The following is a 10,235-nucleotide window of genomic DNA, read 5'->3' as shown; positions in this document are numbered from 1 at the left end:
AGGGGCGCGTGCCCCCCCACCAATGAGACCCGCGGCCCCCTCAGCGGCGGCCAGGGGCGCGTGCCCCCCTTCCTTTTCTGTCAGCGCCATCCGCAGCCCCTCAGCGGCGGCGGGAAGCCCGGTCCCCGCCGGTCTCCGTTGAGTGCGGAGCGCCATGGGCACGGCCGCGCGGAGCTGTCCTCGGCGGGGCTTTGGCGGGGACGGGTGTGGCCGGGGACGGGGCCGTGGCCGTCTCGTCTCGCCTTTTCTCGGCGGAACCGGTGAGATGCGAGCTCCCCTGCTAGTTTTCTCCCGCCCGCCTTCGGTCAAACGCTGTCCCCACCGTACCGGCCGGGTTTTGTTGGGTTTTTGTCTTTCTCCCGCGTGAACAGTTCCTGCGCGGTGGTGGCGGGTCCGTGTCGGGAGGTGTCCAGGGCTTGATGCTGGCGAAAGAAGAGTCAGTTGCTCTGAGGGCGCTTGTGATGTGTTGATGCACGGTGGTGCCTGTTTAATACTGCCAGGTCACTCAGATCATCGCTGTTGATTGCAGTCATGTTCCTGTTTGGATGAGATGCTCTTGGAAGTTAATTTTAGAGCAGTGTAAAAGATAGTGCTTAACTTGTAAAGGAAGGAAGACTTTTTTCCCTCTTACTGTTTTGCTGCTGTCAATGGACTGTCAGTCTTGGTGAAATGGAAGCCAGAGCCTTCCTTACTCTCACTGAGTAAAATAATTCTTTGTTGGCTTTCAGAGCAGACAGTAAGTCCTTTGGACAGGGCTTACCTTCGCTGCAGTTAGCCTGGACTATACTGTGTGGTCTTTGACTCTGGCTGGTTTAGACCGAGACTTTCTGGCCCCATCTTAAATAAAGACGATCTTGTACTGCTTGTACGCTGTTAGAAGGTTTATTGTGCTTGCAGAGCAGTATGAGAGGGAATTCTGGGATCACACCCCAGGACTGCCTGTTGCCTGTCTGTCCATCTAGTATGAACCTGTTCTCGGCTATTTCTGGGGAGGGAGTCGGGGAGCTGCTGTATTAGCTTTTTTCTTAGTGCTGGAAAAACTGGATGCATCTGGTAAGTTACCAGCAAGCGCTGGACTAGACAGATTTTGCAAATATAACTTGAATAAGTCTGCCCTGGAGTATTTGAGGCACGCATGGTGCCTCAGCTGCTGGAGGTGTATTTTGTGTTTATTCTGCTATCGCTGCTCATATGTGGGTATGGTATTAGCATGAAGATAGTTTATTCTTGCCTTCCTGATAGCATGTGAAATAATTATGCTACTGTCAGCTACATTAGTACAGATGCAGCTGTATCAAGCAGTCTTAGGCAGTTAAAAATTACTCTTAACAGGAATGTTGAATCACGTGGATGTTTTCATGTATAACTTTGAACTAAGATGGAAAAATGTTAGCTGCTTTATATGCAGTATAGTTGAAAAATAAGATGCTCACAGCAGTGATGTGGGGAGAGTGGGTTAAACAGGAAGCTTTTAACTGTCCTCCTTATGTTCAATAAATAATGTTTAATGCCAGTTAATATCTTACTGTTGTTTTTAACTATACGTGTCTTGTCCATGGTGATGGAAAAATTTTTTAGCTTTTCTTTCCTGAACCTACCTTTTACTTGGAACTAATGTTACCTTGCTCTTTTTCTGCTTCCCGCTTGTCAGGATTTGGTGGGCTTGAAACTACAAACTCCACTGCCAGTGGGTTTAATTTTGGGGGTTTCGGATTAACTGCTAATCCTGCAGTGAATTTTAATATTGGGAATTTCGGTGTTTCCACTACCTCAACTCCACCATTCAATTTTGGTAACAGTCTGGCAAGTGCAGGTAGATAATGCATAAATACTTGTTCTGTAATAAATGTTAATAGCAGGGGTCCAAGAATTGCATTCCTAACTGAGAATCTGTGTTTAGTACTAATATTCATATCCAGTGAAGACTGGAGACAAAAGCTCTGAAAGTGGAATGGGTTTGAGAGCCATAGGCTTGTAGGGTTTTTTTTCCGATTAAATTCTCAAGAAATAGCTGTTGAGGAAAAATGACCATGCACCAAATGCTCAGTCTCTGAAGTGGAAATGAATTGTGGTAACCTACCAGTCTGACCTAGTCTAAAATTGAGCCTCGATTACCTAGCAAAATGGCAACATCAATTCCCCCTTTAGATCCAGGCAATCAGGAACAATTGCAGAGCTGGTCCCTAATGCCACGTTTCTTGACATGAGATTCTTGGACTACTGCAGTCATGTTTTTTCATCTACCCCTGTGTCTCCTCATTGGCCTTCCGTTGGCTGTCATGAATGCACTACACCTCAATAGTTTCTGTGGAGAAACAAATTTTATACGATCAGCACAAAATGAGCAGCCCTCGCTGTGATCTCTGTTTCCTAAATGCCATTCTGTACCCTGAAATAGCACGCATCCCAGGCTCTCGTTAAGAGATTCTCTATGCTTGTGGGAGGGTCTTGTGTGTGATGTGGGTGCTGGGTATTGATTAAGAAAACGGTTCATGGCCCCATGTAGATCCATCAGTTCTGAGCGATCAGCTGATACAATTTCAAGTTAAATCTTTTCCATTTCATATAAAAATGCTTAACTGTATGGATTTCTAATGCTTTTACTCATGTAGAATTAGCCTGTGGGGTCTTGTTGCCGCTGCTCGTATAGGAATTATATTCATTCCACAGCGTCATTGTTCCCTGTCTTAGCATACTCTTACCTGTTCTGTGCACTCGAGGGATCTGGTTTTGTTTTTATTTGGTATGAATGCTATTGGGCTGCATTTCTTTAGCTGAATTTGAACTACTCCAGAAGAGAACTTGGATACTTAATTTTGTTTAGCAATTTGCACTCTTAGATCCTTTTTCAAGAGAGGATGACTAAATTTACTGTGAGTACAAAACTACCAAAAAATTGTGCCATCTGATGGTATTCCTGCTAGGGTTTCTCCCTTGCTGGTAGGACTGAAACTTGAACGTTACAGGGAACAACTTATTATATCTGCTGACATTCAGATGTTTGCTGAATGAAAATTAAAAGCGATTGCATGTTAACTTCGGTTTAAGCTGTTTATTTTGTATGTATACAAGAGGACGGTAAGTGTAGTAGGTCTAAAGAGACTTTTTTTTTTTTGCTATTGATGTGCGAGTCAGCAATGGCAGCGTCTTTTTGACAAATCCTTTGTAGCAGACTGTCTTTCTTCATTTGAACACATGTAAGAACAGCTTGAAACAGAGAGAACTTACTTTTCCAGGGCTAGTCAGAAGTCCGCAGGCTGCACTTTGGGCCAGTGGTGCACTGGCACCACCCTAGCAAAGTGATGGTGCCATGGCATCCAGCACCTGTGCAGCATCATGCACTGGGAGGCTCTCTGGGCCGGTAGCACCTGTCTCAGCACGGCTGCCCTGCATTGGGGCACCTCTTCTAAGGGGGCAAATGGGAAGATGGGTTTCTTGGGGCTTTCTCTGGCACCGTGGAGCTCAGGCCCTCACTTAGGTCTGCTCCTGCTGGCCAGTGACTGGTCATCCTGAAAATCTGTGGAACGCTGATTGCTTTTGCACCCGTCTTCCTCTGATAGTGGTTGAACCTCAAAATGAGATTTAATGGGGGGGATGATAGGGAAACTAGGCTTAAAAAAAGCCTGCCTTGTAGGATTTTACCTGTGTGTAGAAAGAAATCATTGCTGTGAGAGCATTCCCATGTAAGCACAGCACTTCTGTGCACCCTAGCCTCAGGCTTTACTTGATTTGTTTCTTTTTTTGCTCTTAAGAGGTTAAGAACGTTTAAAAAGCTCATAAAACATGAGATTGTTTATTAAACACTTACCACCAACATTGACTAGAAGTATTCCTGAGAGTGAATCTAAGAAATACTTTTATTAGTTGTGTCTGTCACTAAGGAAAGCACTTCCTGCTGGTAGAGGAGCAGGATGTTAGTTCACTGCTGCTTTTTTTTTATTTGCTTTCTTGACACACTGTAGATGTATTGGCTTTCTGGTTCATGTTTTCTCCCCCATTTCCTCGGACAATCAACTTGATACCCATGATCAATGTGAACTACATGCTTGTAACATAATACATCCATCTGTCAACATCTCTTCTCATAAGACCCTTTGACACGTGCAATTTATTGTCATGTTATGCACAGCTGCCGCTTACAACATGCCGTCTGCCTTACTTGCAAACTTTGTTTGTTAGGTGCGTTTGGAGGATTTGGGACAACTACCACCGCTGCGGGACCAGCATTTAGTTTTTCCGCTCCCACCAATACAGGCACCAGTGGTAAGAGAGTACAAGTCTGAAAGTATTTGCTTTAGAATGAACCGTAGGGCATCAGCCCTTCACAACAATGTTTTGGATTGCACAGATACTCTTCTCCTCTTTTTCTCAAAAATTCTTTGCTTATTTCCCCAGGACTCTTTGGTGCTACCCAGAACAAAGGCTTTGGATTTGGTACTAGTTTTGGCACAGGAACTGGAACTGGCTTGGGTAGTGGGTTGGGAACTGGGCTAGGCTTTGGAGGCTTCGGTACCCAGCAGCAACAGACCAGTAAGTATGGCCTTCTCCTGGCTTACCCCTTCCTTAGCGTGGAAAGCATGAGACTGCAACAGGCGCACAAGTATTGGGACGGAAGTATATTGTAAAAGGAGCCTTTTACACTTATCACTTGATTGATGGAGACTTCTCAGAAATTTGGCTTTTGAAATGCCTACATTTGCAGCCCTTGTCTTTTTCTTTAAACTACAGCTCAAGCAAATTTCTGAGCTTCACCCTTTAGTTCCCAATGAGATTCACCCCTTTGGTTTGGCAGCCGTAGGAAGAATAGTTACAGAATTGATGTTGGCATTCATGGCATTACTAGAAAGGGGAGAAAAACAGCATTGAGTTTAGTTTAAATGTGAGTTGGATAATGACCAGCAGCAGGCTCTAAGTCCACTGAAATTATAATAACAAATCTACCCTTCAGATTTAGAAATTGAAGGTGCCAGATGATGTTATGGGTGAATATAGACATCTCATTTAAAGAAAAAATAATACATCTTTTCTTCTAACTCAGCATTCAGGAACTTCTGTTGCTGATGGTGTAAAAAGACACTTTTAAAAAACGTTGTAATGATTTATTTATTCTCTGCATTTATTTTGCTTCTCAAAATGTGAAAAGACGTGATACGAATGATACACAGATGGTACATGTTAGCAAGCGAGTCTGTCTTGGTGAAGGAGTTCATTTGTTTTTCTTGATCCAACACAGCATTAGGAAGCGGCTTGTTCAGCCAGCCTGCTCAGACACCCGCCCAGTCAAACCAGCTCATCAATACAGCCAGTGCCCTCTCAGCTCCGACACTCTTAGGAGATGAGAGAGATGCTATTTTGGCAAAATGGAATCAGCTTCAGGCCTTCTGGGGAACAGGCAAAGGTTACTTCAACAATAACATCGCTCCAGTGGAGTTCACGCAGGAAAATCCCTTTTGCAGGTTTAAGGTATGGAATTGTTCAACGGCCCACAAACAGTTCTGAGGCAGTTACTCTGCTTGCTGAGTGTCCGAGTGTCTCATGAGTGTTGAATCAGATTTTGTTACTGTTAAGAGTGTTCTGAAGCAGTATTTTTCCAGGTAATGTACACAACTGATGTATGCTAATTAAAAGGTTTGAAGATGTATAGATGCTGGGAATCTGGGTGGTGTTGAGGTACTACGTAATGAGTGCCTATGTGGGTCATGAAACTAACCTTTTCATACGATAGCATTTAGGCTAGTATGTGTGTAGTTGGAGCAGATATCTGGAAATGAATTTTAATGTGTATTTGTTTAGGTTACAGTATTAGAGAAACTACTTAAAATGACCTTCACATCTGAAAGAAACTGTTAACATCTGGAATAAGAACTTCAGGGTCTGTCTTCATTGCTTTGCCTACATTAGAAAAACCCTCTATGAACCTGGCCTGTGCATACCATTTTAAATACACCAGCCTTCAGCTTTCCTCTAACTTTATCCTTGCCAGTGCTGAAGCTGACTCCATTCTGTGTATTACATTGTTAGCAGTTCCATATCTTACTTTTCATGTCAAGAAAGAATATGTGGCTTTTCATCCTCTGGAAATCTCACGCCTGCTGACTTTCTTGATAAGCTGCAGACTTGAAAGTGGATTTGGGTCAGGCATGGTGATACCCTCCTTTGCCAAGCTGATTCTTTGAAGTGCAAACTTTCTAACCTGAATGTAGGTTAATACCTAATTAAGACTAGTTTTTATTATGCACATCGTGACACTTCTTATAAAACTTTGCTGCAACTGAGTGCGTGCATAACAAATGCTTGGCTTCTGTTGCATTACCTTCTTAGGTGTTACCTTAAATATTTTGTTGATAATGCACCTGAAAGCTTACGTTCTTGTAAGTTGTTGCCTGAAATGGCTTTAGAGTTTTCTGGGCTTCGAAAAATTGCAAAGTGTAAGTTATGTGATGGAAAATCAGTTATTTTACAGTTTCATTTACCAAAAGGAGAAGTTTTCCTTTCAAGCTAGACAATGCCACGTACTAGGTTTCCTTTTGTCCCTGTGACTTGAGTATTACTAATGCCATTACAAGTTCACATACTTTAAGTGCAATACTGAAAAGTACAATATATGTCAGCAATGGTGGATGCCTAGGAAAAATAGCGGAGAAGTTGCTGGCACAGGTATTGGAGCAAAGCATCGTAAGCTAGTTCGGTTTATTGCCTCTGCAAGCATCAGACACCTGATAAGAATGAAGCATTACCCAAAGGGTTTCACAGGTATTCAGGGAATCCACTTGTACACAATTCCAGCTCTAGAACAAATGAAAAGCATGCAGCTCTTAACCAAGAGAAGTGTGCTTTGAAGGTATGTGATACAGGCTGTCACTTGAAGGACCACAACAAAGTAAAAAATCTGTTATAGTTTGAAAATACTTAATTGCATAAAGAAATAGTGAAAGATTTATTTATTTAAAACAGAAATACAGGAGGAGTCATGTCTGTGTGGTCTTAGTACTAGTTGGCATGTAATGAGATTTAGTCTTCTGTGTACTGGCAAGTCTTTCCCCACAGCGTGGGCCTCTTTCACAACTATGCAAGTGAAAGGCATGTGCTAAAACCCAGATTATTTCTTAGCTGTCACTGTTGTGCTCCATGACAGGACAGCCCAACCAAAGGAGGCTGATTCTGCAAGGCTCACCATTGCAGGGAATTACCTTCTGCTGCCAAAGACCAGGCTCTTGGGCACATCCCCAGCTCATTTCTCTCTTCAGTTGAACTTACAGAAGGGGAGAGGTGCAAGTCACCCACGTGCATGGGGTGTCAGGACTTAAAAAGCACCCGCTGTCCACCGTGTCACCAGTGATACGTTGGTGTGACAGTTCATAGGCAAGATGAGATGAAAACTGCTGCTCTGCTTTTGCTTATAATGAGCTAACAGCTTAGATCTTTCTTACAAGTCATGTGGAGTTTACACCGGAGCCAACAAGATTGTTTTTTTTTCAAACAGGGAAAGCATGCTGTTGCTTAGCACAGATGGCAGCAAGTGTTCCTGTATTAGATTATGATGTTGAATTAAACATCGAACCTTACCTACAGCTTTATCACAGCAAGGATAAAGATAACATTAAACTTTATAAGCAATTGTACAAAAAAACCCGTGACACTTGCTAACACAGGGAAAATTGGCTGTCCCAAATTCTGGTGTGAGAAGCTTACTTGATGCATGTCTTAGCTAGTAGAAAAACTCTGTGTCCGTGTTTTGACTTGTACTGCTTGGCAAACTGTCTGGATCTACAGTAGGAAAATGCTAAGACATCCATAAAGATTTATGGCTGGCTTATCTTTCAATTAGGTAATGTCAGTAACTGTTTTGCAAGGTTGTAAAATTTTTCTGTAACTCTAGTAATTTTTCTATATTCAGGTCTGGTCCTCTCGTTCTTTTTGCAACTTAGAAAAAGTGTAGATTCGTAAAATGTTCCTGATTGATATCAGCTCTGAAGTAGCATATAAATACCCTGCTGAGTTGGCATCTCCCAATCCATAGCTTTTTTTTTGCTTTTTTTTTTTTTAAGATGGGGAATGGATACTTAGAGAACTTCTTGTAAAAATCTGAACTGTTTCATAAGCTACTCTAGTGGTGGCCTTGTGAGAGAACGTTTTAAAAGGGGATTGATTTTATGTTTCTGCATCTCTGAATGTGTTGTAACTTAAATTTTGAACCAGTTGCTCTAAAAATTGAGGGGTTTTGCCCCTCCTCTTCACACCACTTAAATATGCTTTTGCTAAGTAATATATCCCCAGTTTTTGTTTGTTCATTTGCAGGCTGTGGGTTACAGTTTAATGCCCAACAACAAAGATGAAGATGGCCTCGTGGTCTTAGTCTTTAACAGAAAAGAAGTAGATATTCGAAGCCAGCAGCAGCAGCTCGTAGAATCACTACACAAAATTCTGGGAGGAAACCAGACCCTCACTGTCAACGTAGAAGGTGTTAAAACGATGCCAGATGACCAGTATGTGAATTTTACATGGTTTTGCCTTTTTATCTGGTATTGCATGCTATAAAGGGTTAGCGCTTAGTCTACTCTGTCTCCCTTTCTCCTTGATTTTAGATCTGTTCATCCTGAGTTTGCTTTTGTGTCTTTCATTTCTTCATGTTGCTTTTTTTTAAGGTCTTAATTCCAGTATCTTTTCTGTTTATGTTACTGCTTGCTTTTGCTGGAGTGCACAGCTGAGAACCTCAGCTCTGTTCAGGAAATAGGCTTCTCCAGACCTTGCTCAGCTGCAGAAGTTGGAGATGAGGATGTTAACCATGAGGGTGGGATAAATACTTAGTATTGTAGGAGCTGTGAGGTATTCTTCACTTGGTCATGCATAAGGCAGAAGGGCATTGGGGTGTATAGTAACAGTGTCTTTACAGTGTTCTGTATCGCAGATGTTTGTTTTGGTGGGAAAGCTGTTCCATGGCTAGTTGAGCTGGCTCATTCTGTGTGTGTTACATCAGAGTGCTGTCTGCTTTGACTTGTTTGGGGGCCTCAGGCTAGTCTGCCTGAAGTACTTCAGCACACTGACATTTCTGCTTCTTACTTCCCCACAGTTGTTCATTCTGTTTTAAAGGCCAAAGGTTTTAGGTTATTCTTAATGTAGTACTAGTATCACCATATAATATGGTTGTTAAAACTGGGGGGCAGAGTGTAGTTTTGTAGGCTATTTACAGCTTTTCTCTTTCTGCCTTGCTGTGTTAAACCCTGCACTTACTAGTACTTTATATCTCTGTTAGCTGAAGTAAGTTAACAATCAGCTGGAAGAAGCGGTAGCTGTGATTTAGGTTTTTCTTCATCGTGTTAGTTTCTATACAGTGCTGATCTTTATCTGACAATATGAATTTTGTCTTGCTCAGGACAGAAGTGATAATTTATGTTGTTGAGCGCTCGCCCAATGGTACTTCGAGGAGAGTTCCTGCGACAACTCTCTATGCCCACTTCGAACAAGCCAACATAAAATCGTCCCTGCAGCAGCTGGGGGTCAGCCTCTCCATGGCCAGAACAGAGCTTTCCCCAGCACAAGTCAAACAGCTCCTGCAGAACCCTCCTGCTGGTACGTGGTCTGGGGCTGCACAGGGGTGCGTTTGGGCCTCTTCTGGGGCTTTTTTGGGTCTCTGGGAAAAAGACAGGTGTTGCCCCACTGGAAAACACCTTTCAAAACTACAAGAGTTTACAAGGCACTCTGACATACTGATGTAGTGGTTTTAATTACAGCCGGTTTTCCCACTGAAGTGCAGTGTAGTCTACCAAGACAGTCATTATTTACCAGTAATATGCCACACAACACCATACTACATGATTTAGCTATCATAAATCATTGCAACTTATACATGAAAAAACAAGGGGGGGGCCTGTGTAATGATGGTTGGGCACAGCTCGTTAGTCCATGACTGAGAAGGAAGCTCAGTTTGTAGGCTGGCTAATCAAGCAGTAAGATGTGCAAGAAGAGGTGTTAGTGCTGAGCTCCAGAGAAGCAGTCACACCCTGAGAGATGAGTTTATGTATGAAGACAATAGGTTTTATGAGGAATTACCTGGAGTGTTGTGCAGTGAAAAATTTTATGGTAGCTGACTGTTCTGGTCTCCTCTTTAAGCTGGCCTGAAATGGTTAAATTACCAGCATTTTTGGTTTTTGGTGGGGGTTTTTTTTGGCATGACTCTTTCTGGTCAGAAAGTCAATTGCTTCCCTATCAGTGTTGTCTTCCCTGCTCCCCCCCCC

At 42.8% G+C, this 10,235-nt stretch overlaps 1 protein-coding gene across 1 annotated transcript in view; it reads left to right on the top strand.

The window, feature by feature from the left end:
• Positions 1-154: 154 nt before the first annotated feature.
• Positions 155-10,235, top strand: part of NUP54 (nucleoporin 54kDa) — a 14,693-nt gene continuing 4,612 nt past the window's right edge. Inside the window, exons 1-6 of the mRNA XM_010575593.1 lie at positions 155-260; positions 4,180-4,263; positions 4,396-4,530; positions 5,234-5,463; positions 8,299-8,486; positions 9,374-9,570. Of these exons, the coding sequence (XP_010573895.1) occupies positions 155-260; positions 4,180-4,263; positions 4,396-4,530; positions 5,234-5,463; positions 8,299-8,486; positions 9,374-9,570 (940 nt within the window). The remainder of the gene's footprint in view (positions 261-4,179; positions 4,264-4,395; positions 4,531-5,233; positions 5,464-8,298; positions 8,487-9,373; positions 9,571-10,235) is intronic.

This window comes from Haliaeetus leucocephalus, unplaced genomic scaffold (assembly GCF_000737465.1).
Source record: "Haliaeetus leucocephalus isolate CR32 unplaced genomic scaffold, Haliaeetus_leucocephalus-4.0 Scaffold484, whole genome shotgun sequence".
Taxonomy (NCBI): Eukaryota; Metazoa; Chordata; class Aves; order Accipitriformes; family Accipitridae; genus Haliaeetus; species Haliaeetus leucocephalus.
This window is presented reverse-complemented; position numbering and strand designations above follow the sequence as displayed.